Genomic DNA, 19,683 nt, shown 5'->3' on the forward strand with positions numbered 1-19,683 from the left:
TTTTCTAGCTCAAAAATAAGTAGATAGACAACTATTCTATGGAAACCAATTTAATTTAACTTTTCAATGGGATATTTTAAACTGATTTTTTCCTTTCAGTTTTCTAAAGCAGAAATCTGTTTGAAATTTGAAGGCATTGTGTTTCCAGGTTTTCCTTGTCCTCTTTTTGTCTGCTGCCCTGAAGCTGCTTTATGATGGCTGACGTTCATGCTGGATTTCCTCCTGTTTTTTGATCCTTTATTCCCTACTCCAAGCTTTAAGAAATTTTAGCATTCTTGTAAAAGAAAAAAAGAAAAACCCTAAATGCAATTATCACTTCCTCAGCCATCGAAAAGTTGTAACAATAAAAGTAAAAGAAGAAAGAAAAAAAATTATCAACATTTAAATAGTTTTTCAGCTGTAGTAGAAACAATTATGCCTACTCAGAAAATGGTGGGACCTATAGCAAAATTATCTTCTTTTTTTTTTCTGTTTTTTTGGGGTTTTTTTTTATGTGAAGATTTTTTTCTGAAATGCTTTAGTTGGGGTTTTTGGTTTTGTTTTTGTGTTTTGGATTTTGTTTTGTTTGTTTGTTGGTTTGGTTTGGTTTGGTTTTCGGGTCTTTTTTTGTGGTAGGGAAAAATCAGGGTCTGTTTTCTGGGCTGCTGCTTTCTGATTAGTCTTGATGATTAAGGCCCTGGGGTCCCAACAACCTTGGGGATTCAGCTCTCACACTGCTGGCTGGGGAGGGGAATCTCTTGTCTGCACCAGGAGCAGCAGCTTCTCCTGCAACCAGACCATCTAGCAGAAGGGGTGACATTGGGGGGAGTGTGGCTGCAGGGCTCAGAGGTGACACAAGCCATGGGGATGAGCCCACTGCTGTGGCAGTAGCAGGTGTGTGGGGCTGCAGACACCCTGGCTCCACGCTGGGGGAGATGCCAGTGCTGGGCACAAGAGCCTCACACACCTGCAGTGTGGCTAAAGGGAGCAAAAGAGCCACAGCTGCCATTTGGGAAGGAGGGTGGGACATTCCCTTGCCTTTCCAGTTGGTCACCGCTGCCCCAGCTCCAAGTCCAGCACAATGAGCACGGTGAGCGATGCCCCAGGTGCCCACCCATGCAGGGACCATGCCCCAGGAATCGCCCCTTCCCGGGCATGGTGAGGTGGGGGCCGACGGAAGCAGTGAGCTCAGCCCCTCTCTCTCTGAGCAACAGGGTCCTTCCACAGCTCCCTGCTCCTCGAGTGTGGGGTAGGGCACAGCCCCACAGCGAGGGCGGGGGACTGTCACTCCACAGACACAAAACAATAGTCAGTGTCGATTATTTATTTTCCAAATAAATCAGCGGGTCCTGCAGGAGAAGGGCTGGAAATTGGCGAGTTTAGATTATACCCTCCCCAAACCCCGGCTGGGCCTTGAGCCGCTGTCAGGGCTGCAGAGAAACAGCAGCGAACTCTCACGCAAATGGCCTATAAAAAAGGCCCCTGTCAAAGGCACCTTGACCTGGAGGTTTGCTGTGGTGCTGAGCTCCCCGTGGCCCTCCCCTCCCTGGGCTGCACTCCCCTCGCATGATGTATTTCCCCTGCCTTTTTTAGAGCTGCATTATGTTAGCTCCAGGAAACAGCCTCTTCCTTCTTATAAACACAGCCCTGGGTTACTGACCAGCGGCCCTGCCACTCCACAGCCACTCTCTGTCCATCCATCACACCTCGCTGTCACCCTGGCAACATATCTCTTGGACCGGTCCGGCTCCAGGGATGGGAGAGGCAGGAGGGGGGGATAAGGGGGGGTCACATACACAGAGCACAATTCCAGCCTGCTGACTAATTCCCTGGAAACTCTGGGGCTGCACAATGAGAAAGCCTTTCCGAGGGTTTCTCGAGCGTTACTGGAAGGTCAGATGAAGGTCAGCACAAGGACATGGCTCCTACTTTCCCCACCGTCAGCAAGGGCGGGTGCGCGGGGCGGACGTGGGTGAGCGCGGGGGTACCACGGGTGCACGGTGGGAGGGATGTTTGGAGAAGGGAGCCTGGGCCCAGGCGTCCCTGGGATGCGGCACAGAGCCCGCTGGCCACTGCTGGGCGCAGGAAATGTGCCTGGGACGGGGCTGGCGGGGTGTCCTGGCAGCCAGACAGGCGTCAGTGCTTCCAGTGGGACAGGGCATGGCCAGTGGTGTGGCCTTTTGCCACCCCAGAGAGGGAAGGGAAGAATTACTTTGGCCCCATGTGAACTCGCCACCAGCTTTGCAATGGCCCCAGAGCCTGCAAACTGCTGGCCTGACACAGCATCCCTGCATAGGTCGTTCACAGTACAGGATGGATCCTGGGGGAGAGCACCAGGATGGGTCCTGGGGAGAGAATCCCAGACATGCTTGGATACCCAAGGTCTCCAGTGTGCTGGGATATCAACAGCACAGGGACAATACAGGAACCATATCAAGAGATCCAGGTTGTCCTATCAGTGCTGGCACAGGGACGTATCCTGGCTGAGCCTTTGAGCCATCCAGCCTCTTGTATGCATGGCTGAAGCACAGCAACCGCAGCAGGAGGGGTCCAACCATGTCCTGCTCCTGGAACACCACCCGTGTCCATCCCCACCTGCTTGTCCTTCATGTTAAGCCATTGTCTCCAAGAGGAAATGCCATTTAAAGGCAGGTATTTCAAAAGAAATGGGAGATGTCTACTCTCTGAACAACACAGCACTTCACTTCTGCCTGTTCCCTGCGTAAAGCTGGGAGTCAGATTTACACAGGGATAAAACAAAAAAGGCAATGCTTTTAAGGACAGATCTTCACAAACCCAAACTAAAGCCCCATGAGGGCAAATCCTTTCTAATCCATGCTCTTCCTCGGAGGTGTAAGTGGAGTGGAAGGGTAGACGGGAGGGATTTAAATCTGGAAAACAGTTCTCCATCTCTTTGGTCTGGCAAAGGGCCCACTGATAGACCAAAAACAAGTTTGCAGAGAAGCCTGTGTGGGATAATCCAGCTATGGCCCCGGAGGGGATGAGAACAATTAGGAGTCCTCTCTCAAGTCTCCACTCCAAGATAGAAAAACAGTTTATAGTTTAGTCCAGAGTTGTTGTTAGAAAGTTCTGAATCATCAGGATACACTAACAATTTCTGCACAGTAATTGCCAGGATAATTCATTAGGCGGACTCAGAGATAAACTATTAACAGAAGCTTCCAACTCTCCTACCTGCCTTCCCGTGTGCAGGACACAGGGGCTGCCCTATTTGTACAGTGGCTGTCGGCGAGGATCTGGGCTCAGGAGGGAACCACATGAGCAGCCATGGCTAAATACAAAAAGTATTTAAAAGGAAAACAAAAGAATGGGCATTTATTAGACATGTGCAGGCCAAGCACATGCTCTGCCTTTAACCTTTCCAGGCATGGTAATCAGCCAGGGAGCAGTTTGCCTTCACTGCCACTGAACATGCCGCAGTCTCCAGCCACAGCAACCTTTCTACTTCCAGAGAAAACCCACCAGAGCATTGGAAGCTGGCCTGCTGTGGCCTCTGGAAGGATAGTGCAAAATGTCTTTGGGCTGAGCCTGTCAGGCTTTTGACTCATATTTACCCAGAAGAGACAGAAATTACGAGCTTCCCCAGCCCCCAAGTGCAGGTTGTTGCATGACAGAGGATATTTGTGTCCAATCCTCCTGAGCTGGTCAGCCTCAAATCACATTTGGGAAGATGAAACAGTGCAACAGCCACTGGCTGTGGGTGCCCCTCAGAGCAAATGACAGCCCTACAGACAAATGCCAGCAGAGTTGAGGAATGCCACCACACAGAGGTCTGTGCACCTCCCTATGTATGCGCTCAGCCAAGGTTGCAGCATAGTTTCTGCTAAAGCTGATTCCTGCATCTTTTTTCAGCTCAATTTCCCTGAAACCACTCTGCAAACCCAGAGCTGTGGACCCTTTTTTTTACAATTTTGCCAGCTCCAGGGTAGCCATGGCCAGGATGGCTTCATCTGCATGGGAACAGCCGGAGGAATCTTGATAAAGCAGGTAGAGAAGTGGGGACTGGCTGCCAGGCAGATGCCCTAAACAAGAGTAACTTATCAGCTCCGTTTCCAAGATGAGGCATCTGTCACCACCTTGCACAGAGCCAGCCCAGCCACTTGCTCCTCACCAGCACGTCTGTACAGAAGCATGAGGGCTTCCCTCTCCTTGAAGGAAGCCACAGAAATAGCCACCATATAATTTGCAAATTTTTCTAGAAAATGCTTTGCTTGGGCTCAGAAAAGCATTGCACCCAGAATGCTTTGGGGGACAGAGCTGGACAGGAGCAGGAGGCAGCATGCAGCTGCATTCCCAGCCCGTGTTTGCCAGCAGCAGCAGTGCAGGGAGGTCTCCAGCCCGGAGGAACACCAAGTGCTGCGGACAGCAAGGAACCTCTCCACCAGCACACACACAGCAAAGCCCGACACAGTTAATCCCTCCAGTTTATTATGTAATAAAACGCTTTCCAGACCTGTTAAAATTTAATTGGTTTAATCTTAATTGTTCCATTTTCTGTGGCACACGCAAACACAGAGCCTGACCCTGCCACTCTCGTGTGAACTGTCCCGCGGGCTGTGGTGGGAGCAGGATGAAACCCGCTGACCTCAGCGGGATTTTGTGCATGAATCAGAGCGGCAGGCCTGGACTCGGAGCTGAAATCCAGCACTGGGCAGGTCGCCAGCACAAGGCCCAGGGTCCACTTAGGCTCCACTTAAGCGCTATGGGATGCAAGTGGTACGCAGGCCTGGGGATGCGAGCGGTGAGCAAGCCTCGTGCTGGGCCTCTGCTGAAGGATGAATTTCAGCTCAGCTTCTCAACCTCACCGACACAAACACACAGCAATGAGACACGGAGCAAAGGTACTCCCAGAAAGGCTGTGGGGTGTGCTCCACCAACAGGGTGGTGTACGTGTGCCTGTAGCTGTGCCCTCCTTCAGCTGCACGGGGACCCTCTCATCACACGGTCAGTAACTGTGATTTATGACAGCTTCTAAGCCAGAGGAAGAGGTGTTCTGCTACTCTTTGCACGTCCCTAGTCATTGGGCTGTTATGCAGCAGGGTAGCTTTGTGAAGCCTGGATATCCTTTGTGCACAAGAGATGCCAAATAAAAGCAGGCAGGAGGGGGTCCTTGGCACTGGCATTTCCTATCCTGCATTGCCTTAGATGAAGGATGACCTTTACCTGCTCCTGCAAGGTGGCTCTCACCAAGCTCAGCATGTCAGCCTCAGTTTCAGAGGCCCATCTGGCACTGAAATCAAGGGCAACCTCCCCTTTGGTGTCCAAGCCTACCGAGCTCCCCTTGCTGCAATGGGCTGCACCTTTGCATTTGCTGCTCCTATCCCTCAAAGTGCTGAACACTGAATGTTTCACACAGCTAGTGGTATCTCTCAAACCAACCTCCCACCTTAAAAATATAGTGTAGGATGTTACAGTCTGATTCTGACCTTTAGAAAACACATTTATTTTCCACTGAGGCTTTGTTTCGGGATGTATTTCCAAGCCATGCATCCCCTCAAGAACTGTGAAGCAAAAGTAAATCAGCCAATGTCAATGGAGAAAAAAAATACTGAAGAAAAGCAAATATTTGCAATTATGTATTTCTCAATAAAATGGGCATTAGTTGGGTGGTTCTTGGCCAAACCAAGCCAGCTGTTCTGAGGATTTGGAGAGATGCAGGCAGGTGTCAAGTGGCAGACCTGAGTGAACAGGATGGTGCAGGCACTGCCTGGGCACAGATGGGGCACAGCAGTGAGACACGGAGCCAGCCTGTTGCTGGGTGAGCATGCTGCATCCTCTGTCTGGACCTGGCTCCACTACCTGCAGAAGCCCTCTCCTCTCCTGAGGAATACAGATAATGTTTATTTTTAAAGTTGTGAAAAAGAGCCACTCCTGTGCAGGTGGCAGGGCAGGGATAAACGTCATCCTTTCCCCCGGGCGCGGTGACCAGGTGGGCGCACTCAGGGAGTGAGTGCGGGTTGGGAGCTGCGGCGGAGCCGCCCCGTGTGCGCTCCTCACGGAGCCCCTCAGGGCGCGCCCGCTGGGCACCGAGAGGGGCGCCGAGGCTGTGTGCGGGGAGACCCGGACCTCGGAGACGGCGGAGCGCCATGCCGTGCCGGGCCCGGCCGGACAGGACCGGACCGCGGGGTCCGCTGCCGGCAGGTGACCGAGCCGTGCGGAGCCGGTGCGGGCTGCACGGGACGGCCCCAGCGGCAGCCCCGGCGGCGGGTCGCTGTCCCGGGACCCGCCACCTCTCCGCGTCGCGTCGCCGGCCCCGCCGTGCGGGGGCGTCCCCGGCGCGCTGCGGTTCTCACATAAATCAGGACCGAACTCCTGGGAAAGGGCCATCCTTCACGGGGCGCTGCTGACAGAGAACGAGAACCAGACGGGCCCTGAGATAAACCACGGCGCGCAGCGTTTACACAAGGGCAGGCTCTGTGTAAATAGAGCCGGGCGCGGGGGGCAGCTCCCGGCGGCGCGGGTCCGCTCCGGCTGCGGCCCCAGCCCGCGGGCCGCCGGGTTCCCGGGGCGGCGGGCAGGTGGGTGTCGCCCGCCCAGCGCCTCCCGCCGCCGTGCCCCGCTGGCTCCCCGAGCACTGGGGCTGGAGACAGGGCCGGATTAGCGTGTTTGTTTGTTTACGGCCATTAGCGCGGGGCCGGCTCCAGCACTCCGCACCCGCAAGACTAATGGAGCAATTAGCAGCCCCGGTGCTGATAGCATCGCCCCGAGCGAGACCCCCGGGCGCGGCCGCTGCTACCGGGCTGCCCGCGGCCGGGCCCTCGGGCGAGAGCGGGCTGCTCTCTCCCTCGCCCGCCCGCCGCGGTATGCGCGGCTGCAGCGGGGCTGCTGCTCGCTCCCCGGGCCCGGCGAGGAGGCTCTTGGCTCTCTTGGCTCCGCTGCAGCATCCGCACGGCGAGTTCCATCCATTACAATAATCCCCTGTCTAAACAGAGCGCAGGAGCGGCCGGGACAACAAGGCCCTGCTGTAAACAGAGCTCAGGGGACGCCGCTAATGATATAAATAAAATAACCATTAATAGCCCGGTGACCCCAGCCCAGCCGGCTTGGGAAAGCCCTGCAGCCGCAACCCGGGCTGAGACCCGCCGGCAGGTACCGGGCTGCCCTGCTCCTTCCTCCCCCTGGATTCTGTACCTCCGCACCGTTCGCCCCGGTCCGGCCGTGCTCCTCGGCGCCAGCCGCCTCGGCACGGGCACGGTCGGGCCCGACCATCTCCCCGCTTGCCCGGCTTTTCTAGCCGGGAACTCACCAAAGATCCGCCTCCACTAACGGGGGCATGCTGGCATGGGGGGAAAGCGCGGGCGCAGTTACCGCACCGGGAGACTGGCGGAAGGTGAGGCTCAGAGAAGGCCCGGCCGCGGCTTGCTCCCTCCGTCGGGCGCGGGCTCCCCGAGCAGTCCGTGTGGCCGGCAGCAGCACAAATGAGTGGGTCCCAGCGGGAGAACCACTCGTACCACCTGGGAGAAATCCCGATGCGCCCTTTTCTGTCCGACCCAGGCTCCCAGAGCCCGCAGGCCGCGCCCGGCGATCGGCCCGTCCGGGATCCCCGAGCGCGATGGCGCCACACGACTCAGACACTGCCGGGGTGCGGCCCTCGGCACGGCGGCTGCTGCTCCCGCACACGGACGGGCAGGCGGACACCGGCGGTGGCCCGGCAGTTCTTATGGCCGCCACCACCGAGGGCAGCGGCCCTTGACGCTGCTCTCCCCGCCGGGAAGCTCGGCCGCAGGGGAGCTCCCGGGCAGCGCGGCGCTGTGCAGAGCCCGGCCGCTCACTGCGCTGCCTGCGGGCCCCGCGCCTGCACCTTCCCGGGCCCGGGGCCCCGAGGCGGGCGGGAGTGGCCCGGGACGGTGGCGGATGTGTAACACAGATAAGGAGCTAATTGTTACTAATTATTTTCGGAGTCCCGGCAGCGACGCAATGCCGAGCTTCTCTGCGCACCGGCGGCACGGGGCAGAGTCGGGCCCCAGTCAGGCCTGCTTACTGCGGCCGCCCTTCCCCGTCCACCGTCCGGACCGCAGGAAGGCGTCTCCCACGGGGAGCGGCGAGAAGAGACCGAATCGCCATATTTATATGGCGAGGGGTTTGAAGCTGCGTGGTGGCAGCGGTCCGGTGCGCCGCGGGACCGGCAGCACATGAGCTGCGGAGAAGTGCGCGGCACTCGGGCTCCTGTCCCGGGCTGCGCCCCAGTAAATCCGTCTCTGGGACGTGCAGAAAGACGTAGATACGAGGGCACCGACAGAGCCGCTAAACAGTGGAGACGCCGGACGTTAACAACACGAGAGAAACTCCCGGGAAGGCCCCGCGAAGCCCCGGCGCCGGGACACTCACCTGCCCGGCGTACGCGCCCGGCTCCGGTGGCCTCCCCTCGTCGCCGATCCAAGCCCTGCGGGGCAGCAGGATTTTAATCACAACGAAAAATCTCACCAAAGACCCCCTGCCTATCCTTCGGTGCGCCCGCTCCCCGCGCCGCGGCAGCTCCGAGCCCGTGCAAAAGTCCGGGAGCCGCGGGAAGCGCCGGGGGGCCGCGGCACCCCCTCATCACCGCGGGGCTCGGCCGGTGCCCGGCGAAGTCCTGTGCCCGGGAACTTCTCAGTGCGGAAGAGCTCGCCAGGCTCATTCGGTGCGTCACCCGCCGCCACGGTGGCGAGGTGGCTCCGCGGAGCCGCTGGCCGCTCGTTACCCGTGGGAGAAACGAAAGAAAACGAAACGAAACGAAAGAAAACGAAAAACAACGAAAGGAAACAGAGACGATCGCGGTATCGCGCTCCCCACCTAGCCCCGCGTTACCGCAGTCCCAGGCTGCCCACCCGGCCCGGCCCGGTCCGCCCCGACTGGGCCCGGCGGTCGCGGGCTGCGGGGCCCGATCCGGCGGGAGAAGCGTGCTTTCCCCTGTGCGAACGAGTGCCGCACCGGCTGCGGCGAGCTGGGCCGGCCTGCAGACTGGCCGATCGCGGGGGTATTTGCGGGGACACCGGCGAAGGGACCGGAGGTGCAGGGGGATGAGGATGGGTCGGCTACGTGTAGGTCGCATGGCTACGGCCCGTCCGGGACGGCGGGGTCGCCGTCGGCTGCGGGAGGGGCGCGGGCTGGCGGAGGCGCCTGGACCTCCCCTCCGCTACGCGCCCTGGGCCGCCGGAGGCACTTGCGGAGCCGTGCTGGTGGGGCGGGAGGCCGGGCTGGTGGGGCCGCACATGTCGGTCCCTGCCGGGGCCGGACCGAGCCGTGTGCGGGCAGGGGCCAGCGGGGCGCGCCCGGGCGGGGGTCCCTACCTACCTACACGTGCTTAGCACTGGGGGGCGCGGCGGCGGCTGCCGCGGCTCTCTGCGGGCACCCCGACCCCGGCGCACCGTCCCCGCGCCCGCCGGGCGGGTGCCGGGCCGGCGGGGCGCTCTGCGGGAAAGCAGCCTCCCCGAGTGCAGCCTTAATACATTGCTATTTCTGGCCGGGCGGCCGGAGCCGGGCAGGGGGCCGGCTCTGCCTCCCCCTCTCTCCAATGGTGAGGCCGCCCCCAGCCCCTCCTTGCCGTGACGTGCCGGCCCGGGGCAGAGGAGGCTCCCGAGCCTTTGGCTGTCCCTGCAGAAGCTGTAACAAAACGCAGACCCCCAGCGCCGAGCTAATGGAGGCAACTTAGACAGAAGCAGGCGCGGCCCCTCGTCTCTCGGCGCTGCCTGCTCCCCCCGCACCGGGCGCGGCGCTCCCCGCCGAGCAGCCGCCCGAGCGCCGCCGGGCCCGCGGGACTGCCTGGCCGCTTGCGCTGCCCCGATGATGTTACCGAGCCCCGTCACCTCCACACCCTTCTCTGTCAAAGACATCCTCAACCTGGAGCAGCAGCAGGACCCGCACTATGGGGCCCAGCTCCCGCACCACCTGGAGCACCACTTCCACCCCGCCGCCTGCCTGCTGGCGGCCGCCGACGGCGCCCGCTTCTCCGACGGCGAGGAGGAAGAGGAGGAGGAAAAGCTCTCCTACCTGAGCCCCATGGCAGCGCCCGGCACCCAGGCGGACGCGCGGATCTCCGCCGACAACTACGTTCACGCCGTGCTGCGCAGCTCCTGCGAGGCTCCCGGCCCGGGAGAAGAGCTGGAGCCGGCGGTCCGAGACCCAAGTGAGTATCGGCTCCGCCGCGCTCCCCGCACTGCACCGCCCCGCCGAGACGGGCGCTGCCTTCCCGCGGTGCATTCCCAGCCCTCGGGCATCGCCCCGCGAAGCCCAGGTCCCTGTAGCCTGCCCCACGTCCCTTGGCCATGTCGGGCTGGGACAGGCACGTCGCGGGGTTGCCACCGCCCTCCTCCGCGCCTCGCTCGCCTCCTCCCTGGGTAGTGCCTCCGCATGGCCCCAGTCCGGAGGTGTCGGATCAGGCCCGGGCTCTGCAATTTCGGTAGCGGAGGGGAAGGAACGGGTCGGGTTAGGCCCAATCCGCACCCGCTGCGGCGGAGCCCGGCGGCGGAGCAGGTGCCCGGCGCTGTGCGCGGCGCGGAGCTCTCCTCGCGGTGCAGCAGCGGTAACGCCGCAGCTGGCTCGGAGGTGCGGGAACGTGCCCGGCCCCGCGGCCCGAATCGAGCCCTCGCAAACACAGGCGGTGCCGGAGACGGCCGGTCCCAGCGCTGCCTCCCCGCCCGCACCGCGGTGCCCCGACGGGCGCGTAGCGGCGCGGGGCCGGCCGGGCGCGGAGCCCTCGTCCGCCGGTGGGGCCCGCCGGGAGCAGCGAGCACCCGGCGTCGGCCAGGCGCACCCGTGACCTGTGTTCCCCCGTACAGAGAGCTGCGTCCTGAAGAAGCCGCTGGACGCAGCGGAGAAGGCGGAGGAGACGGAGAGGCCGAAGCAGCGGAGCCGGAGGAAGCCGCGCGTACTCTTCTCCCAGGCGCAGGTCTTCGAGCTGGAGCGCCGGTTCAAGCAGCAGCGTTACCTGTCGGCGCCCGAGCGGGAGCACCTGGCCAGCAGCCTCAAGCTCACCTCCACGCAGGTGAAGATCTGGTTCCAGAACCGGCGCTACAAGTGCAAGCGGCAGCGGCAGGACAAGTCGCTGGAGCTGGGCGGCCCCGCGGCCCCGCCGCCGCCGCGCAGGGTGGCCGTGCCCGTGCTGGTCCGTGACGGCAAGCCGTGCCTCGGCGGGTCGCAGGGCTACAGCTCGGCGTACAACGGGCCCTACTCCTACAATGGCTTCCCCGCCTACGGCTACGGCAACGCAGCCTCCTACAACCCCGGCTACGGCTGCACCTACCCGGCGGGCACCGGCGGCGCGTCCATGCAAGCCGCCTGCAGCCCGGCGGCGGCCGCCAGCCCCTTCGTGAACGTGGGCGGCCTCGGCGGTTTCAGCGGCGGCGGCCAGCCGCTGCACCAGCCGGCGGCGGGGCCTTCCTGCGGCCAGGGCGCACTGCAGGGCATTCGGGCCTGGTAGCCCGCACGCACTGAGGGTCGGGAGCGGACCGACAGGACGGCCCGGCGGCTCCGCGGCCCCGTTAGCGCCCGCACCGCATCCCGGCTGCGCGCCACGCGCCCTGGACCGGAGGCGGCGGCGGCGGCGGGACGGCGCGGCGGGACCCCGGCGCTCCCGCGAGCATCGGTGCGGGGCCGGCGACGGACGGAGCGGAGCGGCGGCGGGACGGAGCCGCGCGAACCCGCAGCGAAGCGCCGCCGCCCCGCGGAGCCGCCGCGACGGCCGGGCGGGCCGGGCGGGCCGGAGCCGATCGCGCCGCGCCAGCGGAGCAGCTTTGCTTGTAAAAAGCCGACGGCGGGGCCCGCTAGTGCCGCGGCTCCTCTATCTACTCTGTATCGGTCACTGCCAGCGCCAGCTCGCCCAGTCAGTCAATAAACCAGGTGCAATACTCGCCGCCCGATCCTCCTTCGTCCAGCGGCCGGTGCCCGGCGGAGGGGCCGGGGCCCGTGCCCGGCGGCGGGGCGGTCGCCGCGTCGTGCCCGCGGGGCAGGGCGGCCCGGCCGGCTTGTGAGCGTGCCAAGGGCGCTGAATGGGGCCGCGTAGCTCAGAGCCGGGCCCATTGTGGCCGACGGGCCGGCGCTGAAAGGAGCCGCCGAGGAAGGTAGCGGGAATAGGCGCTTATTGGATTCGGGAACAAAAGGTGTGGCAGGGAGGCGAGGGACAAAGGGGCCCCGGCGCCGAGATTGACGGGCCGCTTTGCCCCCCACTGAGGCCCAGGCCCGGCGCTTTATGCGCGGGGGCTGCAGAAACGTGCTGGGTTTTGTTCCCCATTCTGGGAGCGCAGGGGAAGAGGAGGGGGGTCCGCGGGCCGCTGATTAGGGCCGGCCGGGCCGGGCAGCCTGAATGCCGGGTCATTATTGCTACATGTTCAGCCATTTCGCTCGATCGCAGGGGGAGGGGGCGGCCGAGGCCCCCGAGCCCCACGGGACCGGCCGCGGGGTCGCCTTCCGCCTGCCCGTCCCGGGCCGCCCGGTCCCGCTGTCGCCACCGAGGCGCTCTCGGGGCGGTGGCGGCCGCGCTGCCGCTGCCGTGCGGCTCCTGCCGAGCCCCGCCGGGATGGGCCGGACACCCGCAGAGCAGCGCGGCAGCAGCGGCCGTGCGGGGCACCGCGGGCGGCTGGGGGACCGAAGGCGCCGGGAGCTCTCCCGTGCCGTCCCGCACATCTGCCCGGCCGCCACCCTGGCTCTCCCAAGCTGTTTCCAGCGGAGCCTTCTTGGAGCCGGCGCGACGGACGCAGACCAGGGGCTGGCTATGCCACCCCCGTGACTCAACGCTGCCCACCGTATCTTCCCCATGAGCTCCCCATGTGTGTTGCGTGACAGCCCCGTGTCCCGAGCAGAGGACCAGGCTCTGCCCTCGCAGAAGCAGCAGGTAACACCGCTGACATTACTAACCCCGGGTTTAAACTGCACATGCCCACCATTCAAACTGAACGTGCACCTTCGGGGTTTGCTGTTTGAAAGGAACCGGAGAAATTCTTTCCACTGCGGGGATAGAGTGGGAACCCGCAGGACCCGGCTGCCAGCCTGGCTCGGCACGGCACGGCACCCCGCTGTCCCGCGAGCCGCCCGAGGCCAGCAGGCTTCGCGGGGCCGGCGCTGGGAGAGGATGCGGCACGCCCAGCTGATTGTTTGCTGGATGGCAGTAAGGTGTCGCAGGAGAGGAAGCCCAGGCCCTGCTCTTGGCTTTCAGAGATGAGTGGTTAAGGCCCTGTGGTCTCGTGGGTAGAAACAGGATAGCCAAGAACAAAGGTAATGCGCTTTCTTCACAGCAGCAGTCAGGCTGGAGAGATTTGTCTCTGCCATAGGAAGAAGTTGCATTTTCCTCCATGTTCTGCCAGACTGTTGTCTGCAAAAATAGGGGACTCGTGTGTGTTCATACTTCAGCATGCAAGCCAGAGGAACCGTAACCACAATAGAAGCTCCTCCAAAATCTGGGTGTGTGAGAGGAGTTCCCAGCTTAACACATCCCTTCAAAGTACATGGCAGTTGATGAGAAATCCACTGCATCTCAGCAGCACCCAGAGGTTCTGGCTGAGATCAGAGCCCCAGCACGGGACACGCTGCCCAGGTCTGTAGTCACAGTGTGTAGAGCACAGACTGTTCTGTAAAGCAAAAGGACACCAAGGGACCTCACGGATGTGTGGCAAGAGGTGAGGCAGTACCAGCATGCTCCAGCACCAACAGTACCCAGCTGCGGCAGAGCACTCTCAGCTGGTGCCTGGTCACAACCCTGACCCCTCTGTGCCTCCACGGAGCTGGAACAGCTCCCAGTCGGGGATTCCGAGAGGCCTGACCGCAGGCTGATGTCTCATGGCGCTGGAAGGTTCTAGATGTCCACCATAGCAAGCTCCATTCCTGGGACAGATCCCAGCTGTCCCACCAGCTCGGACTGGAGGAAGGGCAAGGGGTTAGTGGGAGGGACCCCTCTGCAGAGCCTCGCCCAAAGCTCCTGAGCTGCTGGGGAGGACAGAGCAGCACAAAGAGACGGCGGTAATGGAGGGCCCAGAGCAGGGTGGCGGAAGTGGAACGCTCCAAAGAGGAGGAACAGCCGGCAGAGGCCCGTGGGAGGGAGATGGTGGGAGATTGCAGATGGGAGCGGCTGCCCAGGGAGGGGAGACACAATAGAGGGAAGTTGCTGCGTGGCTGTGCTGGAGGCAGCACCTGCCCCTGATGCGCCCTGTTCCCCACATCCCAGGCTGGAGCAGGGTGCCTCCAGCAGGGTGAGGGCCACAGGGAGATCTCTGGAGGGAATTCCTTCGGCATGGTCCTGCTGCACCATGGTGGTGCCATGGCCTGAGGGACATCAGGGAGGGAGCGACGAGGATGGCCATGGACAAGGGGCAGAGGGCGTGTGTTTCCTCCTGGTTGACTGAGGGATTTACTGCTATTTGGAAATCAAGCTGTGAAGGTGCTGATTGTTTTCAAACAGGAATGAGATTCTCTAAGTGCACTGATTTAAAGGAAAGGAGGGACTTTTGGAGCAGCTAGATTTTAACCCCCAGGCCTCAGACCCACTCTGTGTGCAGGCTCCAGCTGTGTTTTATACTCAAGTTTCGTGTTCAAGGAGGAGCTCATCAGCAGAACTTGTCTCATACAGTGGCTCCTAGGGAGGGTCCATCCAAAGCCCAGTTATTGAAGGTTTTCTGTGGCCTTTCCATCATGCTCAGGATCACACAGAACTAGTGCTGTTCCTTCGGCAGCACCACAGATGTGCTCTGGTTTCCTCTCCTTCCTGACACCTTTTTTCCCTTCCTCTGTCCCTCTCTACTCCTGAGGTCATCCCTCCCCCTCTCATCCTTCATCCTTCTCTCCCACCACGCACCTGCAGCCATCAGCAAGGAGCTCACCCGGGTGCAGAGGGAGATGCCTGCTCCCAGTGAGGCTGCTCAGGCTGCTTGTGGATCTGGGCAGGCATCACTGACTCCTGCTCCAATCTACTCCAGCCTGGTCAGAGATGCCTCCTGCTGCCTGCATTGGGAGCCTGGGGACCCAGCTGTTTGCTAGTGTGGTGCCCAGCTCTTGTTCCTTTATTTGAGTGTCAGCTCCTGCTCTGCAGAGCTTCCCACTGCAGCCACCCCAGCCCCTGAGCTGGGAGCTGCCGAGGCTGCTTGGCCACTGGGGCTCTGCGGAGCCCTCCGGTGCTGGAGACGCTGGAAGCTCCTCCTGCCAACGGCAATGTGGGGTTGTCACATAAGAGCTCTCCAGTGCCAAGAAAACTGTTGCCAGTCGTGGATCAGGTAATTAAAACATTGTTAGTTGTGCTGTGGAGCCTCCAGCGAGGCTTTGTCCCACCACACGGCAGCAGCACGAGGGACAGGAGCCGCCTCCCCTGCGTGCCTGAGTCACTGCCTCACAAGATGACTGCACCTGGCTGAGCAGGGTGACGGCACCCGCATGTTCCAGCTGATTCCTCAGGTTCCTGCAGTGGTGAGATCAGGGACAGTGCTGCCAGTAGGGATCCAGGTGACCCGCGAAGGATTCACTCTGATTCAACCAAGGATCCAGGTGACCTGTCCACAGAGGGGGCTGAATCTTTGTCCCCTCCAGAACGGAGTGCTGCTGGAGGTCAGAGCTGCTCCTGTGTCCTGCCAGAGCCCTTCCCGGTGACATGATGCCACTGTGTCCCGCCTAGGCAATAAATGAAACCCACAGACGCTTCCCGGGACGAGCCTTCTCCGCGCCGGGGCGGCTGCAGGAGGGCGGTGCGGGGCCAGCGGGGTCCCGGGTGCTGCCCGGGATGCTCCGGTCCCCCGGGCTGCCAGCAGGGACAGGGACACTTGCTCCCGGGGCCCGTCCCCAAGCGAGATACGGCACCGCCATCTATCGGCCGGCGCCCGGGGACAGGCGGTGACAGACGGACACCGTGCTGTCCCCGCCATCCCGCGGCCGGAGCTGCCGCAGCGGGGCTGGGCTCGCTTTGGGGTGCCCGAGTTCCCCTGCAAGGCTCGGAGAGCCTCGGGGCGGGGTGTGCTGTCCCCGCTGGGAGGGGCAGCGGGACAGAGCGCACATCGGGCCGGGTTCGTGCCCACGGCTCAGCCCCGCGGCACCTGCGGCATCCCGGGCCCCGCGGGAGCCCCGCTGCACCGGGCAGCACCACCGGGGCCGTGCACGCTGCACAGGCACCACCCGTGCCCCGCCGCGAGGGGAGAGCTGGGGACAAGGCCAGTGTCCCTTCCCTTCTCTAGCCGCCGTGCGGCTCCCTTGCTAGCGAGCAGTGCTTTGCTGAGTTCTTTAGGTGAGCACGAGCACCCAGTCTCTGTAAGACCCAGCAGATTTTCAGCTCTGATTTTTTTTTTCCCCCAAAATGATGCAATTCACCTAATTCCAGGAGCCCCCCTGAAACTCCTGATGCCCTGACACTGCTTGGCGACCCCTCCCTGCAAGTCCCTGCCCAAGGACACAGGATGGCTGTAGGCGCCCAGCGCGCGGTGCCCGCCGCAGCTGCATCCTCACCAGAGGGAGCTGTGTCCCACACTGAGGCACAGCCCAGTTTTGGCCCAGTTCCCCACGTTTTTTATAGCCCTTGGCAACGCTCCAGGTGACACTGCTCAGGTCTAACGCACATCCAAAGGTGCTTGGATTTCCATTCCTCCTGGCACCCACCTAGCCGTGCCAGGAGTCTCCTATGTCAGTCCCGAAGCTGTATTGCCCCGGGGGGCATTGCAGGCTTTCTCTGGGGCTGACTCTGGCTGCCAGTGCAATATCTGCAGACATGCTGGGCCGGGGAGATTAGGGCTGAAGCCTCCAGCAATCCCCTGCAGCAGCCATTGCTTCAGCTGCTTTTGAGGATGATCCCAGACCAAGCCCCAGTGTCACAGCGTGGCTGAGCTGACCTCACCCATGTGAGGATGCTTGCAAGAGTGACTCCTGCTGCCACCTCTGTGCCACTCCCATCCAGCCCAGGAGCAGTTTCTTCCCCACTTCTGTCACTTGCCCAGTGCAAGAGGCCATCTGCCCACACCCCAGTTCCAGCCAGGGTGCCACTTTGCCATCCCTTGCTGGGGGAATTTGACACAGAAGCCTGCACTAAGCATGGGTGTTCACCTCATCAGAGCAAACATGCCCAGAGCTGTCCCAGCCCAGCCTAGTGGTTCTCTGTAGACAGGAAAGAAGGTTGTCAGCCTCAGCTCTACCTTTCCGGGTATGTTCCCTGCCTAGAAAGGGAGATAGCCTTTCAGGCTATTGCTGTCCATGCTTGGACAGAGCCAGGCAGGCTGGGACCAGCCCAGCCTGGAGACGCCTCTGCCAGGCAGAGATGTGGGTCAGGAGGGGCTTTCCCAGCCCACCAGAGGCAATGTCTGCTCTGTGTCCAGGAGCCCCAGTGCTTGTGCTCAGCACTGCTGCGAGGCCGGGAGGTCATGAGAACTTGTACAGCTTTATTGGGGTCTGACACAGCCCTGAGGAATCCCAGAGCCAGGGTGGGCTGGGGCTGCAGGGAGGCTGGAGCCCATCTCTGTGCTCCCCATGGGCTCCAGCCACCTCCTCCCACCGAGCAGGGCTGTCAGGCACCCACTGCACAGGGGCTGTGGGGCAGGAAAGCTCAGCGTGCTGGCAGAGCACAGGGACGTGGTTTCCAGGGAAGTGCTCTGGCCCCTGAGCTGGGCTGACAAAACCCCCTGAGCACTGGGACCCCGGTGCCTGTGTGGGGTCACCAAGGCAGGCACAGCTCAGGAGCCCACTGGCCCCAGCTGAAGGTACAGGACAGACACGGGAGAGAACCCCCCTGCTTTCTCTGAGTAAGATGAACCCTCAGCCCCCAGCTTCCCTCACCCCAGCTCTGCCCTTACCCTACAGGGCTGCAGCCATCTCCAGTTACCCCAGGAAGGCAGCTGGGGGCTCCTGAGCTCTCCTGGCACAGCAGCCTCAGGCTGCCTGAAATAGTTTGGGCTCATGCCATAGCACAGCCCCAGACCTGTCACCTGGAGCAGGGCCAGGCCAGTGGCGCTTGGTCTGCCTGGTCAGGGGCTGCAGGGCTCTCCCCACCCAGAACACACCAGGACAGGGCTCAAGGGGACACAGGAGGGCAAGGCAGCAAACCCCTGCCCGTGCTGGATGTGGCTGGGGATCCTGCAGGGAGGTGAAAGGAAAAGGGATTGTCTCCAAAACTCTGCTGGGCTGAGCATTGCTTCCTTGCTGGAAAGCCAAAAATAGTCTCTTTACTCAGAAGAGGCTGTAGGAGGAAAGATCTCCCTCGAAGCACAGCCAAATACCTAGGAGGCCATAGGACAGACCCAGAGCAGCATGCCTACACTGATGAGAGGCATTATCAGACCTTGGAGAGGCAGCAGCCACAGCTGAGCCAGCCAAGAACTCCATTGCCTCCAGGCACCTTGCCATGCCAAAGGTGCCAGAGGAACCAGTCTGGCTGGCAAGGGAACACCCCCACCCTGGCAGAGCTGGGCAGCAGCAGCAAACTGCCACAGCCTGCCTTAGCTTGTGTCAGGCATTCAGCTCAGACTTGGCAGCAGCAGGACATTCCTCCTGTCCACTGCGGCCTGGCCCAAGGGATATCTGGGAATCCCCACGGCAGCTCTACTGTCCCTGCAGTGCCCAGCCCAGAGCAGGCAGTGCCATTCCCTGCAGGGCTGCTGCTGCCTGCCCTGTGAAACCCCCAGCTGCTGCTGGGCAGGCTGGCACTGTGTGAGAGCAGCAAAGCTGTGCCCCTGCCAGGGGAATGCTTTAGGCCAAGGGCTCACACAGCAGCATTCTGGGCTCTGCTGACTTATCATCTCCCTGTTCCTGGGGCTCTCCCTCCCCAGCACTTCTGTGGGTTGTTATTCCTGGAAAACATCCTAGAGACACTTTCAATCATGCCTTCATCCACTGACATTTATAGAGCTTCTTCCAGCAGCTGATGGATTTAACAGTGTGGATCTTCCCCCAGCCCCAGTCTGTTTACGCCTGTCCCTCCATGGGGTTTGCCATTGCCCCAGTGCATGGTGAGGGCTAAAGGCAAAGCTGCAGCTCTGCTGCCAACAGCTTTCAGCTCCTGGGCACAGACCTGTCCTGGCAAAGCCCATTGTAGCCGTCCTCTGCTCACTCCTGTCCAATGCCCTGCCCTCCAACCCAATCCTGCTCTGGTCTGTCCCAGCCATCTCTGCTTCTCCCTCTTGGGCGGAGCAGCTGCAGGGCTGCCAAACTTGCAGTACTCAGACTATTTCTTAAAGTCTCAGCTCCTGAAATAGTGGGAAAACTTCAATTTCCTGACCTCCTGCAGCTTTTGTGCCTTTAAGGAGTTTCTCACCCTTCTGCTTGTGCAGGAAAAGCAGGGACCAGGAGCTTGCTGCCCGTGCCAGGGAGCAGAGGATGGGCACAGCACGCAACCAGGGAGACCCAGGCTGCAGAGCAGTGGCTGTGGCTGCTCTGTGCCAGGGACACTCAGACCTGTCAGGCAGCCATCAAAAATCCCACAGGTGGTCATTCAGCCTCCCTCACCACCTCGAGGAACCAGGGCAAGAGAGATGTGTAAGGGAAAGGTGGATGCAGGGCTGGGCAGGGGCTTGGGCAGGGTGTCAAGCACCCAGCCCTGAAGTGCAGGAGTCCCTTTCATCAAACCGTGGTGGAGCCAAAGCCCCTGAGGGCAGCACATCCTCCTTGCTCTCCCAGCAGCTTTTCCAGCCACAGGAAATCCCCTCTGACCTCACCACAGCCCACTCCAGCAGTCTTCTGGGCAGATCAGGCCAGCAGATCCTCTGGAGCAGCTCTGATCCGACCCAGATACCCACTGGCAGCACACACCACAGC

At 61.6% G+C, this 19,683-nt stretch overlaps 1 protein-coding gene and 1 long non-coding RNA gene across 2 annotated transcripts; one reads left to right on the plus strand and one right to left on the minus strand.

Moving 5' to 3' along the window:
- Nucleotides 1-4,406: 4,406 nt before the first annotated feature.
- On the minus strand, nt 4,407-7,367 carry LOC134421941 (uncharacterized). Its single transcript, XR_010028702.1, has 2 exons — nt 7,247-7,367; nt 4,407-5,820 (listed from the first exon to the last, which is right to left on the minus strand). It is a non-coding gene; the product is annotated as an uncharacterized LOC134421941 (long non-coding RNA).
- Nucleotides 7,368-9,762: 2,395 nt separating this feature from the next.
- Nucleotides 9,763-11,398, plus strand: NKX2-3 (NK2 homeobox 3). Its single transcript, XM_063163424.1, has 2 exons — nt 9,763-10,115; nt 10,762-11,398. Exons 1-2 carry the CDS (start codon nt 9,763-9,765, stop codon nt 11,396-11,398), a joined length of 990 nt encoding a protein of 329 aa, XP_063019494.1.
- Nucleotides 11,399-19,683: the final 8,285 nt, after the last annotated feature.

The sequence above is a fragment of the Melospiza melodia genome, chromosome 9 (genome assembly GCF_035770615.1).
Source record: "Melospiza melodia melodia isolate bMelMel2 chromosome 9, bMelMel2.pri, whole genome shotgun sequence".
NCBI lineage: Eukaryota > Metazoa > Chordata > Aves > Passeriformes > Passerellidae > Melospiza > Melospiza melodia.